Source organism: Pelmatolapia mariae, linkage group LG15 (genome assembly GCF_036321145.2).
Source record: "Pelmatolapia mariae isolate MD_Pm_ZW linkage group LG15, Pm_UMD_F_2, whole genome shotgun sequence".
Taxonomy (NCBI): Eukaryota; Metazoa; Chordata; class Actinopteri; order Cichliformes; family Cichlidae; genus Pelmatolapia; species Pelmatolapia mariae.
In genome coordinates, this window is record NC_086240.1 from 28442691 (window position 1) to 28459891 (window position 17201).

At 46.6% G+C, this 17201-nt stretch overlaps 1 protein-coding gene across 2 annotated transcripts; it reads left to right on the plus strand.

Moving 5' to 3' along the window:
* Positions 1 to 382: 382 nt before the first annotated feature.
* Positions 383 to 9270, plus strand: LOC134643783 (MAP/microtubule affinity-regulating kinase 3-like). 2 transcript variants are annotated; one of them, XM_063496337.1, is made up of 19 exons: positions 383 to 860; positions 1792 to 1980; positions 2059 to 2112; positions 2910 to 2958; positions 3352 to 3417; positions 3521 to 3591; positions 3696 to 3752; positions 4512 to 4646; positions 4748 to 4849; positions 4918 to 5037; positions 6748 to 6847; positions 6922 to 7034; positions 7115 to 7232; positions 7310 to 7500; positions 7623 to 7711; positions 7784 to 8056; positions 8265 to 8309; positions 8440 to 8817; positions 8902 to 9268. In XM_063496337.1, exons 1-18 carry the CDS (start codon positions 810 to 812, stop codon positions 8807 to 8809), a joined length of 2193 nt encoding a protein of 730 aa, XP_063352407.1. In that variant the 5' UTR covers positions 383 to 809; the 3' UTR covers positions 8810 to 8817; positions 8902 to 9268. The 2 variants fall into 2 exon arrangements, with proteins under 2 accessions (XP_063352407.1, XP_063352408.1); XM_063496338.1 differs by lacking the exon at positions 8265 to 8309 and having other exon boundaries at positions 8902 to 9270.
* The last annotated feature ends 7931 nt before the right edge of the window (positions 9271 to 17201 follow it).

Here is a 17201-nt window from a genome sequence, read left to right on the forward strand (position 1 = left end):
ATCTGCTTTAGGCTACGTGTTTGAGAATTATACCACGGAGACAGGTACTTCTGGTTTGAGGCCTTATTTTTCACAGGAGTATCCAGAGTCGTACGTAGTGAGGATCGTTTTAAGGTTTTGAAAAAAGACTGAGTTTTTCTGAACAGTGATTGAGTTTTGGTCAAATGAGTGTTTGGTTGGAAAAATAAGTTTAGGCCGCTGAGAATTTGGTTTAGAGGAAGTTTAGTGTTTCAGCGGTTCAGAAATACTATAACAATGCGGACCTCCGGCCCTTCACCGCTGGAGGCCTCCGTAAACACTCCAGCAACAACAAACGCCGCCGCTCGGCTAACCAATCCTTTCGCACGCTGTCTCTAACGTCACATCCCATCAGCGCGCTGGGCTGGGTTAGTCCTCCATCTTGGCTAGCGTAGCGGCTAACGGAGAGGCTGCCGTGGAGGATGAGGAGACGCTGACCGAACCGAACCGGCACCGTGTCCTCGAGCCAGAAGCCACCACACGCCACCGGACAGGCTCCGCGCACGCGCACACCCGGTAGTGCCGGGCTGCTAGCAGCTAGCCGCCAGCAGAGAGGAACTGGTGCTCCGGTTCCGTTCGGGTCGATGTCGGTTACAGAAAGCCGGACAAGAAGCCGAGACAAGCCGAGCCGGGACAGATAACCCGCCGGGCGTGCAGCCAGGACCGGGGCCGGTGATGCTGCGTGGGAACCTGCTTAGGTAAACTCAGGCTGACGTCACGCAGGTGTTCCGGAGCGGAGCGGGGGCTTCATGACCGAAACTACCGACCCTGGCTCATTGTGACCCTGGAACATGTCCGCCAGGACCCCGCTGCCCACCGTGAACGAGCGGGACCCCGAGCACGTGAGTGCGCCTGTGTTTTTCGTTTGGAAAAGTTAGAAAACAACAAACAAACAGATCAGTGAGTTACTTAGTTTCTAGTTCAGTTTCTATTTAATAAAACTGTTTGTTTACTGATAAATGTAAATAACATACTCGTGACTGCAGAAATCTGACTGCTGACCTTTGACCACTGCTAATATTACCTATATATGGTTTGCATCACAGGGTTACCTCAAGCTCAGACTTCATCATTAAATAGGTGAACATCCTCCTAAATGAGCAGCTCCAGTGTTTCTAATGCCAAGAGACATAATAAAAACATCCCAGTAAAGCGCAGATGTAGGTGCTGGCAGCTGTGTCAGTGAGTGCTGTCATGTTATGTCAGTGATCACTGATGTCTGGGGCGACCGTGGTTCAGGGGGGTTGGGAAGCGCATCTGTATCCGGAAGTTTGCCGGTTCGATCCCCCAGCTCTCTCTGTCCTGGTCGTTGTGTCCTTGGGCAAGACACTTTACCATACCACCTACTGGTGTTGGCCAGAGGGGCCGATGGCGCGATATGGCAGCCTTGCTTCTGTCAGTCTGCCCCAGAGCAGCTGTGGCTACAACTGTGGTTTGCCTGCACCAGTGTGTGAATGTGAGAGTGAATGAATAGTGGAATTGTAAAGCGCTATAGAAATGCAATCCATTATTATTATTATCATCATGATCACTGATGTCATGTCAGTGAGCATGACGTTATGTCAGTGGGCGCTGCGATGTCATGTTAGTGAGCGTTGATGTTATATCAATGAGTACTGTGATGTTCTTTATTCTTCATCATTTCGACCTATGATTTTGGGATATGTCCACAATCCACTGCTACCAGGTGCTTGCTGGATAAAAGGGTTGGAACATGAACAGATACTTTGAGCTGGGACCATGCTCCATGCTGACTGTGTGTTTATTTCCCAGCATGCCTCGGTGGACGACGGGCGCAGCGAGGTGCCATCCCGCTCTGTCCGTTCCGCCCGCTGTAAAAACTCGTCGGCGTCTGGCACAGACGAGTCACCGCATGTGGGAAACTACCGGCTGCTGAAAACCATCGGGAAGGGAAACTTTGCCAAAGTGAAGCTGGCTCGACATATCCCAACAGGATGGGAGGTGAGATGAGTCCCGGGGACCACTGGGAAATATCCCAGACCCCCTACAGAGCACTGATCACCTGTGTGTGTCTGACAGGTCGCCATCAAGATCATCGATAAGACCCAGCTGAACCCCAGCAGCCTGCAGAAGGTGAGCACTGTCACCTGACAGGAAGTAACGTGCTCACAAGTGTCACAGCAGAAATTACACTGAAATGGTACAAATTATTATTATTATTTAGAAAGAGTCAGGCTGAAGCAGAGAACGGTGTTTTTAGGTTTACCTGAGCAGGAAACATGAAAACACTCATCTGGAGCTGGTTTACTGACTCGCTGCTGAAGTTCAAGGAAAAAACGTGTTTTTAATGTGTGATTCTGCCATCAAATCTCAGCCTGTGCTTTGTGCAGACTACCAAACCTGTGATCACAGATCATACACGCGTCCTTAGTCTGACCTCACCTGACCTCACCCCTCAGAATTCACCCTAAAAAAACAAAGCTAGACAAACGTCTGACAGCAGCCCCACTCTCAGTGTTCTTAATGACGCAGGGAGCTGACGTTCATCATAATTCACATCAAGATGATCTTTCACCTGAATGTTTTCAGGCTGGTCTGAAACAGTCAGGTGTTATAGGTGAGTTGACCTGATGTACCTTCAGTTGCAAGTGTCTGCGTGCTGCTGGGATGATTTTAATCAGGAATGGTTTTTACAGGAGCCGTGCTGAGGCAGTGATGTGATTTTTAACATTATAATTATTGATCATTGTTCCGTAATCACACAGCTCACTTTGAAAAAAATGGTTAGAGCGCTGCGTCATCTCTCACACACAGCTGACCTCTGAAAGACAGGAACTTTGTTTCGTACCAAACTGTTCCCATCGTTCTTGATGACGTCTGTGATTTATCCCGGCGTTCCTGACGCTGTCTGTTTCCTGTCTGTGTCTCAGCTCTACAGGGAGGTCCGAATAATGAAGATCTTAAATCACCCGAATATCGGTGAGTACCTCCTCATGTCATCACTACACCTGTGTGACCGACCAGAGTTGCTCAGATGCCATGTTTGTAATTTTCCTGGGGTTAAACAGGTGAGGGGCAGAGCCTCGTCACACTGCTGTTTCGTATCACCTGGCTGCTTCTATCAGGTGGTTCATGACTTTGTTTTTCTTTGCTGCGATCAGTTTGGTTTCTGTTTCTGCTCTAAGAGCCTCGGTACAAGGGGAGTTCTCTGCACTGAGCCTGAGTTCAGTGCAGAGGACTCCCCTTGTACTTCATGGAAGTACAGCCTGATGGCTTCACGCAGGGTTCAGATAATGTAAGAGAGCGAGCTGAGCTCTCTTACATTATCTGAACCCTGTCCGTGTGTGTGTATACACATGTACGTGTTTGCAGTGAAGCTGTTCGAGGTGATTGAGACGGAGAAGACTCTGTACCTAGTGATGGAGTACGCCAGCGGAGGTTAGTTCTTCATATATTTTAAACCAATCAGAGGCTGGGACAGGTGTGACCTTTGAACCCTGTGTGTGTGTGTGTGTGTGTGTGTGTGTGTGTGTGTGTGCAGGTGAAGTATTCGACTACCTCGTAGCTCATGGTAGGATGAAGGAGAAGGAGGCCAGAGCTAAATTTAGACAGGTAACACGTACACATGCACACACTGCCGTTACCATGCTAACACATTGGCAGTACTATCCATCCCATAATACCCAAGTGTTTCAGGTCCGTGTGTGTCTCCACAGATTGTGTCTGCAGTCCAGTACTGCCATCAGAAGCACATCGTTCACCGAGACCTCAAGGTAATGCCCCGGGCGGTTATTCTGAAGCCCCACCTAAACTTTATATGAGAAGTCTGCAGGTGTGGAATCACCTTCACATCTGAAATTTAACGTTTTCGGGTGTTTTCGATTTCCTCTTCTGAAGTTATCAAACTGTATGTAAAAATGGAAGCAGCTCCTTAAAAGCTGCATTCTCTCTGATGTCTAGCATCAGGGGGTGATTCCTCTGGTTGTGGAGAAGTGAGAAAGTGAGCGTCCTGCTCGGTGATCCGTTTCCTGTCAGGTCCTGTTAAAGACAGAGAGGAGCAGGAAGGAGGTAGGGTTCAGGGCGGGGCTAACATTGGACGCCCCTACAGTCATCGCATAAATTTAAAAACAGCAGGAGGATGAAAACGCTCGAGGCGTCGGACTAACTGCAGTATTTTATTTTCTGTCTGGTTTTATTTTTCATTTATTAGTGTAGGAATAGGTTAGCACTTAGCATTAGCTGCTCACCTATTTCCATGTTTTGATATACAGGCTGCAGTCATGTACAGTGAGCCAACCACTCTGACTCTCCATGTTAGCTCCTACAACTGTATTACTACAGAGTGTAGTTACACACACAAACACACACAGGCTGACTTTGAAGCATTGAGGTTTTCCTCTGATGTTTTAGAGAGCTGAATCCAGCTCCTGTCTGCATTGTGCTCACTGTCACAGTGAACAGGTGTTTGCCTTCGCTCCAGCTATAAACAGGCTTCCATGTGTTCCTAACAAATGGTCTCTTCTACCTTGCAGGCGGAGAACCTCCTCTTGGACGCCGACATGAACATAAAGATCGCAGACTTTGGATTCAGCAACGAGTTCACCGTGGGAGGAAAACTGGACACCTTCTGTGGGTCTCCTCCATACGCTGCACCTGAGCTCTTCCAGGTACACACAAAGGTGTCTGTGGTGTGTGTGGTTTGCTGTGAAGCTGCAGAGTATAGAGTGTGTGTGTATTTGTGACGTATGCTTGTGCGTGTTTGTTTCAGGGTAAGAAGTATGACGGTCCAGAGGTGGATGTGTGGAGTCTCGGGGTGATCCTCTACACGCTGGTCAGTGGCTCTCTGCCGTTTGACGGGCAGAACCTGAAGGTGAGGAGCAGGGAGGTCTAAGGATGTCCTGCAGCGTCAGGACATGACAGTGATTGGTGTGTGTGCAGGAGCTGAGGGAGCGCGTGCTGCGAGGGAAATATCGAATCCCCTTCTACATGTCGACGGACTGCGAGAACCTGCTGAAACGCTTCCTGGTGCTGAACCCGGGCAAGAGAGGAACACTGGAGGTGAACCACTACATCAGCAATATAATCAATACATCATCTGTACATAATCAATACATCATATATGCATAATTCAGTTCAATTCAGAGTGAAGGATAAACAGATGAAAACAAAAACATGAACTAAAAACCTATCGACTTGGACGAGGGTGTAGGAAGTGCACAACGCTGACTCGTTTCAGGTTTTTACGACTTTAAGTCTCTGAAGCCACTTTGGCATCTTTCATGTTTCAGTTCAATTCAATTTTATTTATACAGCGCCAAATCACAACAACAGTCGCCTCAAGGTGCTTGTAGACCCTACAATAATACATACAGAGAAAACCCAACAATCATATGACCCACTATGAGCAAGCACTTTGGTAACAGTGAGAAGGAAAACCCCCTTTTAACAGGAAGAAACCTCCGACAGAACCAGGCTCAGTGAGGGCCGGGGGGAGGAAGACAGGACAAAGACATGCTGTGGAAGAGAGCCAGAGATTAATAACAAGTATGATTCAGTGCAGAGGGGTCTATTAACACATAGTGAGTGAAGAAGAAACACCCAGTGCATCATGGGAATCCCCCAGCAGCCTACACCTATTGCAGCATAACTAAGCAAGGATTCAGGGTCACCTGATCCACCCCTAACTATATGCTTTAGCAAAAAGGAAAGTTTGAAACCTAATTTTAAAAGTAGAGATAGTGTCTGTGTCCTGAATCCAAACAGGAAGCTGGTTCCACGGAAGAAGGGCCTGAAAACTGAAGGCTCTGCCTCCCAGTCTACTTTTAAATACTCTAGGAACAACAAGTAAGCCTGCAGTGCGAGAGCAAAGTGCTCTAATGGGGTGACATGGTACTATAAGGTCATTAAGATAAGATGGGGCCTGATTATTCAAGACCTATGTGAGGAGCAGGATTTTAAATTCTGGATTTAACAGGGAGCCAATGAAGGGAAGCCATTATAGGAGAAATATGCTCTCTCTTTCTAGTCCCTGTCAGTACTCTTGCTGCAGCATTTTAAATCAACTGGAGGCTTTTCAAGGAGTCTTTAGGACATCCTGATAGTCTATACATCTCTGTCCTCTGTCATGTGCTGCTTAATGTTGGAGAATCTGTCTTGAGGTGCGACTCGGTATAGATAGAACGGCACCTTCCTGTGGTTCGTGTGCTTGTCAGAAACCTGGTTACCTAATTATGCATTGGTGTCATGAGCTGCTGGTTACTATGGCAGCTTGGGTCTGTTTTCATGTTTCCACTCAGTTTGAACTGAACAACGCGCACAGCTGACTGAACTTTAGCCTGACTACAGGAATCAGCTAATCGTGGACTGTGTGTGTGTGTTTCCCATTCTTACATATGATGAATGGTGTGTGTGATCACGGTTCCGTGAGCCTCCTTGAATGCTGGTGTGACCTCGTCCTCCGTCACAGTTTGATCTTTAGCATCAGAAACATGATATCTGTAAAAATATTGGCTCCTTTGTTGCCATGAAATGTTTACTCTGTAATGTTGGTCCTGTGACATCAGCACAGAGTGAGATGACATCATTACACCACAGCTCAGATCCCTCACACAGGACAACAATTACTGGATCCTAGTCAATATAGCCATGATAAATAATCAGTACAGCAGTGATAGTGAGGGTATTAATTATGTACTGAATATCTGTTTATAATGACTAACCCTCACCGGGTAACACGTTACCTGAACGTTACGTTGTTTCTTTTTTCAGCAAATCATGAAGGATCGGTGGATCAACAGCAGCTCTGATGAAGACGAGATGAAACCCTTCATCGAACCAGAGCTGAACATCAGAGACGAGCAGAGGATCGGTACACACACAGACACAGACGCACACATATAGACGCACACAGACACACACTGACTGTCAGTATTGATCTGTCAGACCTGATGGTGGGGATGGGCTACTCCAGAGATGCAATCACTGATTCGCTCTCCAAGATGAAGTACGATGACATTACGGCCACCTACCTGCTGCTGGGACGCAAGACCGTGGAGGTAAGTGGTTACAGTGTTGACAGCAGGTAAAGTTGGTAGGTGTAGCAGGTGTAACAGGTGTAGCTGTGTCTGTGTTTCAGGTGGAGGCCAGCGACTCCTCCCTGCTCAAACCGCGGCCGTCTAGCAGCAGCCAGTCTCCGGCGCACGTCACTGCCCCACGTAGCTCCTCCTCCAAACAAAGGCGATACAGCGACCAAGGTAAACGCCCACTCCTACACCGGGACCTGGCTCCAACCCATGGCACACTAACACCTCCTTCTTCCTCTCCTCCTCAGTGTGTTCTGTCATGGCTCCTCCCACCAGGAGTCAGGCCACCACGTCAGCAGAGTGTGAGGTGAAGCTGGAGGGCAGAAGTCAGAACACGAAGTCCAGTCCTGTGGAGACAGGAAGTCCTCTGCTGGGGAGCGCCAACAACCCCAATGTGGCCGATATCCCAGAGAGGAAGAAGAGCTTAGCCACACCCCCTGTGAGTGACACTGCAGCTTGCAGATGAGCTTGAGTTGTGCTTTTCGAAGCTCATGTCCACCTACTGCGTCTCAGTTATTGGTTGATTATTGTCTATGATCTTTCATTGGCTGTGTGTCACAGGGCGGGTCCTCCAGCATGACGAGAAGGAACACGTACGTGTGCAGCTCTGCGGAACGCCATGCTGCGGTCCATAACGGCAGAGACGGCAGGTACAGTTGCCAGGTGAGTCATGCCTGCTGATCCGTACGCTTTGTATCTAACTTTTGCCATCCTCCACACAGTGCAGTGACCACGCCCCCCCAGCGATCAGGGGGTGGAGCTTCCACTCACAGCGTCAGCAGCGGAACAACTCCTCCTGACAGGCTTCGTTTCCCTCGAGGGACGGCAAGTCGCAGCACATTTCACGGTGGTCAGCTCCGAGAGAGACGCACTGCCACCTACAATGGCCCCCCTGCTTCCCCCACCCTGTCACATGACACTGCACCACTTGCCCAATCACGGGCCAGAGGCTCCACCAACCTCTTCTCCAAGCTCACCTCCAAATTCACACGCAGGTATGTAACAGCGAGGCATCATGGGAGGTTTACTGGGCAGCTGACAGGGGGCGCTGTAACGACCAGCACCAGAACCTCCAGTGTTTTCTTCTTCTGCTACAACTAACTCTGCTTTCTTCCTCCCTTGCTTCCTTCTGCCTTTCCTCCTTCCTTTCCTGCTGCATCAATGTCACCTTTTTGCTCTTGCTTCCTGTGTCCTTGCTGTCAGAGGGCTCTCAGAGCTTGAGAGGAATGGCAGAGCTGAGGGCTCCAGGTGAGTCAGACAGATGATGTCATCATCTCTTTATTGTGATTGGTTTGGAGTGTTGATGGTAAACACAGAGACTTTCCAATCAGAGAGCAGCATGTTTGTCAGCTGATACTTCCCATCTGTCCATCTGCAGCCGTAACATGTCGTCGGAGCAGAAAGAGGAGCCTGCGTCCCCCGCTGCTCCTCTGCTGAAGGACGCCAAGCCTCGCTCGCTGAGGTTCACGTGGAGCATGAAGACCACATCCTCTATGGAGCCACTGGACATGATGCGCGAGATCAGGAAAGTCCTTGATGCCAACAACTGCGACTATGAGCAGCCCGAGCACTTCCTGTTGCTCTGTGTCCATGGAGATGGCCACGCCGACAGTCTTGTCCAATGGGAGATGGAGGTGTGCAAGCTGCCCCGCCTCTCACTCAACGGCGTCCGCTTCAAACGGATTTCAGGAACGTCCATTGCCTTCAAGAACATCGCTTCCAAGATCGCCAACGAGCTCAAACTGTAGCCGCGCAGGTACGTGCAACCTCATTGGTTACTGATTACTGGATGCTGATGTCACAGGTTGCTCTGATGATGATGACCTCTTTCTATGCACAGGGTTTCCCGACATCCTGTCCACAGCAGGGTCAGCTGTTTGTCACTGCTCCGGATCAACAGACTGACAGGTGCAAAGCATCCTGGGAAGACATAGGAACTGTACTGCTGTTTTATTTTGAAAGAGCCTAGCCTGACCCCTGGAGCCTGGCAGAGAGGGCTGGGCGGGGCTTGTGGACAGTTCAGTGTTTGTGAATGTAGATATTTTCATTAGTTTTGTACGTGTGAGCGGTCAGCTGGTTCACCTGTGTCTCATTAAACACCTTGAACGCAGCTCAACTTCCTGTGTGGCGTCTCTGTGAAGCTACAGGAGCCTAGAGACACCCCTGTCTCACTGTAAGCTGAGATCACATGACAGGCCCGTGTCTCGATTTAAAGGAGCCTTTGTTTCCTGCTGGTTTCCAAAATAAAAGCTGCTGAAAACCCTAAAAGTAAGTTGTACACTCTGCGAGCGTTTCAAACGGGTGTTGGCGCTGATGGAGGCTGGCGAACGGGTCAGGATTCATAGTCAGTTCATGGTCAGAGTGAACATTTTTCTTTAACTGAGACAGAAAGGTTCACATCCTGGTTAGAGTAACACATGTCATGCACATCTATGTGACAGCGCAGCCACAGCTCTGACCTGTACGTCCAGGTGTGTCGTGACATCTAGGTCACAGCTCACTTCCTGTAACCACAGGAAGCCCGCCTCGTGGTTTTTAGCCCACGTGATGTTCAGGGGGGCATAAGGGGCGGGCGGAGCCAGATGAAGTCCAGATGTGCCTGCAGACCGAGCTCAGTCGTGTTTTTAGGTCGTTTTCGAGCACCTTGGTTCACTGTTGGTCTCCATAGAAATGTGGATGTAATCTCACCTGGATAACCTCAGCAGGAGTCGGAGATAACGGTACGTGCACGCTTTGTACGCACGACTGAGTTAAATAAAGGTCCAGCTGTTGGGTGGTGCTGGGCGAGTGGGGGTGTTGTTATGCCGTACCACAGCGTACCTGTTACATCATGTCAAAGGTGGAATGTTACAGGTTAAAATCTCGGTTTGTGTTTGAAGTGCGTCTGAAACGAACTGCCAGCGCTGCGTGATTAGCTGCACTAATCCTACCGACTGGGGCAGGAACACGCATGCATTTCCTGCTTCAGCACCACTGGTCGGCTCGAGGTGAGGGGGTGGAGTCCTGTGACTCTGTGGAGGGTCAGCTGGATGTACCTGGTGACCGTCAGAGAGATGGGGGTGCTGCTCAGGACTTAAAGCAGATGCCAATCAGGGAGCAGATTAGGCATAAAGTGTGCGTGCAGGGTGAAAACTGCGAACTCAGACATGCACAGCAGATTCTTGCTTCACAAACACTGGAAGGGTTACAATGACAACAGGGTTACCCACACCCTACTTACTGGGGAAAAAATACTGTGTGTATCTGACACGGGGGAGGGGATGTTATGGCGTGGGCTTTGGCGTCTCAGCAGTATGAAGTATAGAATAGAATAGAATAATCCTTTAATTGTCCCACAAGAGGAAATTTGTTTGTAACAGCAGCCAGAAAGACACATATACAACAAACAGGACACAGAACAGAAACATACACAATTTTTCTTGCATATTTACATCAAGGACAATGGTTACTATAAACAGAGTACTGTACAGTTATTAAATTAAATTAAATTAACTACAGATAAGAGGCAAACCAGGTTGTAGTGCGAATCGGTTGATTAAATTATTGCAGTTACAGTGCAGATGTAAACATTATGATTGTTGGGAGCAGTTTTGATTGTACAGTCTGACAGCTGCAGGGAGGAAGGACCTGCGGAAACGCTCCTTCATGCATCTAGGATGTAGCAGTCTGTCACTGAAGGAGCTCTGCAGTTCAGCAACATTTACATGCATGGGGTGGGAGGCCCTGTCCATCAGAGATGTTACTTTGGCCAGAGTCCTTCTGTCTCCCACCACCTGCACTGGGTCCAGGGTGCATCCCAGAACAGAGCTGGCCGGTACAGAGCGGGTACAGAGCTGTACTGTCTCACACTGAGCTCCACAGAGCAGATGATGGCGAGCAAAGCAAACTGCAGCAGCAGCCCAAGAAATTAGATATTCATAAAGTCAGTGAGCTGATCTCAGGCCAGCGGAGCAGCTTTTCACTGATTAAATCCAAACAGGAGCAAAGAGCCTCAAACCAGCAGCAGCTGAAACACAGCATGTGGTCCATGGGGTCCTCAGGAACTCACTGACTGCAGAGGATTTTCATCCAAGTATTGAAAACTTTACATTAAAGTGTTTATATTTAAAACATGTTGTCTGTCCAGTTACTGTAGAGCCTGTAAAAGTAGAGAACTGAGTGTAAAAATGTAATTTCTGAACAGTTGGTGCAAAACTTTATTAAAGCTGAGAGTCTGACGTTCACTCACAGATGAGACGGCAGAGTAAAGGCCTCACCTTTACTCCAGGGAGAAAACGATTCCTTCATCAAGTCCAAAATTCCTCCATCCACACAGTCACACACCTCCTGACACCATCAGGAATGCCCAGCTGATTACTGGGTGTAACAAAGGACCCCACGACTCCAAGGGTGGTGTCAATGTGGCGAGTCTTATTTTTTTGACAATGTGCAACTCTGCTGTCCATCTCTCTGGGCCCCGAAGGCAAATGGTTCTTATATCACACTTTTCTACTCCCGGAGCCCTCAAAGGACTTTATACAGCATGTGAGGGCAAAGGCAGGAAGTGAACTGACAACACAATAGAGCCCGCCACATTCCCAACCCACGACATCATGAGCCAGCTCTCAGGTTGGATCTCTTGCTGTGTCACCATCACTGTGGACCCATACAGGTGGGGCAAAAAGGCCACTTTAAAGTCTTGAAGAGATGCTGGAAATATGAACATTTTAAGGTACACTACCTGTCAGTCAAAGAGGCCATGCCCCTGATAATAGAAACAGTGGAGGTGTAAAAACATTCTCCCCTCGTGCAGCTGTTATGGGGCAAATTATTTTGGTATCAGGCTGTAAACATGTTTAACACGGGAGTCTCTGAGGACTGATTCAATGCTGCCTCTGCTGAATGCTAGAGGAACTGCAGGTTTAGAACTTCAGCTTCATGCTTAAGCAGAGGTTAGCTTGGCCTGAACTTGAACCAATCTTGTATTTAATGTTGAATAAAAGCCACGGGAGGTCAGGAGATCTGAGGAGAAGCTGCCCAGGTGTACGTACTGCAGCGTCGGCCACACGTTGCACAACCCGAGGTTACACTTTGGGTTTCTTGGGGAACATTCAGCTGGACTCTAACCAGGATTCAGCTCTCAAGGTTAGGAGCACGTTTGGAGACTAAAACCTCTCCACTCTGTTTAAATAAGGGCACAGGAAGTCAGAGGAGGCTCACCAAGAACAAGAAGCTGCCTTCAGTCGTTCCAGGTCTGTTACTTTTTCCTGATCACAGATACTCCTCCTGTGGTACACAGCGATGTTAAACGAGGGGAATTCATGACACAGACTTTACTCATAGCTTCAGGCTATTTTAAACAATGAATCCATCCAGAATAGTCAGAACAGACAATGTTTCTTTAATGAGCTATAAAGTGGTTTAATGTGATGCCCTGAGTCTCGTCCTTCAGCTGAAAATGCCCTCTGACTTTTTACAGAGATGGAAAAACCTGTAGAGGAGCAGCTGCTGCACATGTTGCGGGAATTGGATGAGGAGGATCTACGATACTTCCAGTGGATCCTGCAGAACGTGCCTGTAGCTAGTTTCCAGGCCAGAAAAAAGATCCGTCTGGAGAAAGCAGACATAATGGGAACAGTGGAATTGATGTTCCACACGTATGCTTCCAAAGATGCTGTGAGGGTGACGAGAATAATAATGAAGAAGATCAAGAAGAATAAAGGTCAGTGAGAGGAAGGAGAAACGTATCTGGACCATTGATCATTGATCAATGGCCATGAGTACCATTAACAGAGTTGGGGAATGGCTGCAATCACAGCATTGTAACATGGTGTCTTACACTTACCAGGCCAGTCATTTTCCAATGATGAGGATGTACACATCCTGGGAGGAACGCTGCTTTGAGCGGGGAATCAAGGAGGCCATTTATGTGAAAAGGGAAAGACTATCTCTGAATCGAGGAGGGGGCCTAAGGGTACTGAACTGAAATGAATTAGGCGATACCTGAACCCTACAGAGGTTGCACAGTTAGTCCAACTTCTACACTGGTGTGAATCTTTCTGGCCAAAAGATTCATGAGGGCGTCCTGAGGGCCAGGCTTCCTCTAGTGGGTTTGTGGGGCCTTATTGGGATTTGCCATAGTATACCAAATTTGGTAGATCCACCACTGGCACCCTGTGTTTCTCATGGATTAGGGCAAGTTCACCCTTAGCACATGTGACAGACTTGAATGGGTCTGTAGAAAAAGGAGAGTATTATGCGCCATCATTAAAGACACATACAATGGCACATACAATTCAACACACATATACAAACCTCCATCTGAAGTGATAATTCCATTTATGGGACTTTCACTACACACACACAGCCAGTTGTTGTTTACAAGCAGCTGAACAACTGCTTGCATTAAAACCAGAAAGGAAGTGACGAGGTCAGAGTGCATGTTTGTGAAGTCTCCGTTAATAAGAGTCTGGTATTTGGCCTCTTTTCTTTAATTACAGCTTGTGCACTGCGTCATTAATAACACTGTGTAGATATACGGAGGTATCACTCATATTACCTTTCAGGCTTTCAGCATAGAAACTGGAGCATCAGGCTAAAAACACTTCTTTAATATCTAAACACAAACAGATCTTTATTATGTGCATAGCCCTAAATCACTACAACTGTCAATCCAGAGTGTCAACAAATGTTGTTGACACTTTTTTAAACATGGGTAACACAGTTTGAATAATCAGCGCTGTTAAAGATTTACAATGAACAGGCTACAATAAACATGCTTACGATTTGAAAGGATCACAGGATGTTGTGGGGCAAAAAACACAGAGTCACAACGCTGAGCATTGACGAAATCTTTCTGCAGGGTATCTGATACACATTTACCTGCAAAGACATGGGCATGCTCAGTTTCACAAACTAACATGGCAACAGTAAACAAAGTGGCCTCCACGTTCAGACCTCCATCTTGTCCACATCAGTCTATGTTCACATAATAGAACCAAATACTTGTCATATACTTAGAGTAACAAACATCAGAGAATTAGAACTGAATAATAAACACCAGGACACCAGTGTGGGACACACATGAACAAGCCCACCCTCCTGGACATGGAACATTTGCATCTAACCTAATTTAAAGAACTGATTTCTGCTAGCTAGCTTCATAGATAAAAAATAAAACGGGTCTCTTTTACATAACAATGAAAATGCACCAGCATACACTGAGAAGCTCATACTTCCCTTGTTCTGGTGACTTCCTTAAGCTTATCTAGTGGAACACCTCTCCCATGTGTCCTCAGTCTGCTCCAGATTCTCCTCTCTGTGGCCCAAAACACCTCACCTAGGGGGAAGTCCAGGAGGCATCCTAGTTAGATGCCCGAACCACCCCAACTGGCTCTTTTCAATAAGGACCAGTAGTGGCTCTACTCTGAGTTCCTCCCAAAGGACCATCAAACACCCTCAGAGGAAACCAATTTCTGCCGCTTGTATCCATAATCTTATTCTCATGCTCAGAAAACTAGTTCATGCATTCATTACTACGAGGCTGGATTATTGTAATTCATTATTATCAGGCTGTCTAAAAGTTTCTGAAAAGTCTTAAGTTGATCCCAAAGACAGCTGGCTTACTTGTTGTTCCTAGAATATTAAACCCATTAAAACTAATGGGAGTGTGGATGCTTGTGTCGGTTTTAGGTCAAACTAACTCTTCAAACTTTAGAGTAACTCTTATACCACTGACGCAATAGAAAAATTACAACGGTTCCTGAAAGCATCCGCTCTGTGCTTTTTCAGTAATATTATGATCATTACGGTAATCCCAGGCATGACGCCACATTCAAATCTTGGTAAATAACACAGAAAAAAGAAGCCAAATGAAATGTCTGTTTTCCATAGAGCTCCATTAAACACTCATGGTCTTCTCTTAACCAAACTTCATCTTTGTGGGGCTGCTGCAACCTAGGATTACCGTAATGACCCTAATGTCACCGAAATGCTGCACCTGACAGCAGTGACAGGTTACGCTTTAGAGGGTTAAAAGAAAATGGGAGGCAGAGCCTTCAGGTTTGTTGTCTAAGGTGATTGTTGTGATTTGGCAATATAAAAATAAAACTGAATTCTCTCGATCACTAGCCATAGGTCGTTACCATAGGTGAGGTTATGTACGTAGATCAACCAGTAAATCAACAGTTTCACTTTTATGCTTAGCTCTTTCTATACCACCATAGACTGGAGCAGCGTCTGCAATGATGCAGATACTGCAATCCATCTCTTAATCTCGTGCTCCTGTCACATTAACAAAACCCCAAGATACTTAAACTCCTCCTCTTAAGGTAGCAACTTGTCCCTGACCTGGAGTGGGCGCTCCAAGTGTTAATCATTTATATTCATCAATCAACAAAATGCAGTGAATGAACAAAAGAGAAATTTAAATCAAAACAATATTTGGTATGACCACCTTTGCCTTCTTCTAGGTACACTTGCACACAGTTTTTGAAACATCTTGGAGAACTAACCACAGATCTTCTGTGGCTGTAGGTTTCCTCACATCCTTCTGTGTCTTCATGTAATCCCAGATACACTCGATGATGTTGAGATTGATTGATCCCTTGGGATAGTTTATTTATCCGAGGGAAATTGTTTTAAAGGCTGCCAGACGATCTGGCACCATCATGAGCACCAATGTTCCCCCTAAGCTGCGCGCGTGCGCAATTGCGCACTGCTGGCACGGTCTCTGCGCACAGAAAATCTGCGTTGTGCACAAAAAAAAAATCTAACCTGAATTGAAATTAAAATAAATACGTTAACAATCATTCTGTTTTGCAGTGTGAGTCAGTAAGTGACGGGTGACTGGCTGCTCCAGCCAATGATGCGATTCACATTCGTATATACGCAGCTAATCAACGTCGTTGACAGGCTATGACAGCGTCCTTATGGGCCGACACCGGTGTTTTAGCTAGCAAAGTGGCGTGGCTGATGTGGAGTGAAGCCACATCAGCGCTCGAAAGCACTCTCCGCCTGTGAGCAAAAACAAAACCAAAAAAAACCCCACCCTTTCCTATTGGTGGAAAAATGTACCATGTGGACCAATCAAAAAATGATATGGCAACTTGGCATTTAGTTTTTTAGCAAGGGGGGAAGTTTTAGGAGTGACGGCGGCGTTTTGAGATGTGTGAGATTCGCGACGTTTAGCGTGTTTGGAGTCTAAAGTGAGTGTGTTGTCTTGTGTAGTTAGTGTGTATTATAGTCAATAGTTTTGTTGTGTGTGTCAGAACAATAAGGCGACTGCTGAATGTTACAGGTGTTACAGGAGTGATACATCTCCTGTTGTCAGGCCTGCAGGTATCAGGCTGTTGTTCTCCTTTATCTCATAGTCGACAGAAATTATTTTTTGGAGTGGCACAAATAATTTGTGTGGCATCAAATTTGATGCAGAACACCTGATTGTTCTGTAAATAGTTTAAAATGTTTATTTAAAAAACCGCCTTGGCTGCATTTTTAGGTAAATAGCTGCAAAAAACTTTGTTGTTTGCAAAACTCAGTTACTTTTTTGAAGAAGTAACTATGTAATTAATTGCCCAACATTGGTCATTGTATACTGTATTTTGCAGACAGAGAGTTACAGGACTCTCTCCCAGACCACAGACTCATACTCATAATACAAGTTGTGTTTTCAAAATTGGAGTTCAAGTTATTTTTACTTCCAATAGTGTTTACATAGTACACAGGTCATGAACAAGTTTTTTTCTTTTTAAATTTTATTGTAAGTGGGCTAAAGCACTTAATTAAAAGTAGTGTAACATAAATGTAAATGCCTTAAATTTCATTATTTTAATAAACCATGTAACTTGGATGGATTCGATGCTGGCGTGACCACAGTGCACACGTCTAATGTTGCTCACAGTGGTCCAAGGGACCGCTCAGGGAGTTTGTGTGTTCGCTCAGACACATGAAAAATTAGAGGGAACATTGATGAGCACCCCTTCCGACCACACATAGAATACACTAACATAACACTGGTAAGACAGGTCAGAGAGGTAAGAAAAAAACCCCCAATGGAAATAAACAATACATGAGGAGAGAAGAGGAGAAAAAAAGAACAGGGCTCTGTGGGGGCCATACCATCACTTCCCGTACTTCTTGTTCTTCTTTACGCTGAAGATA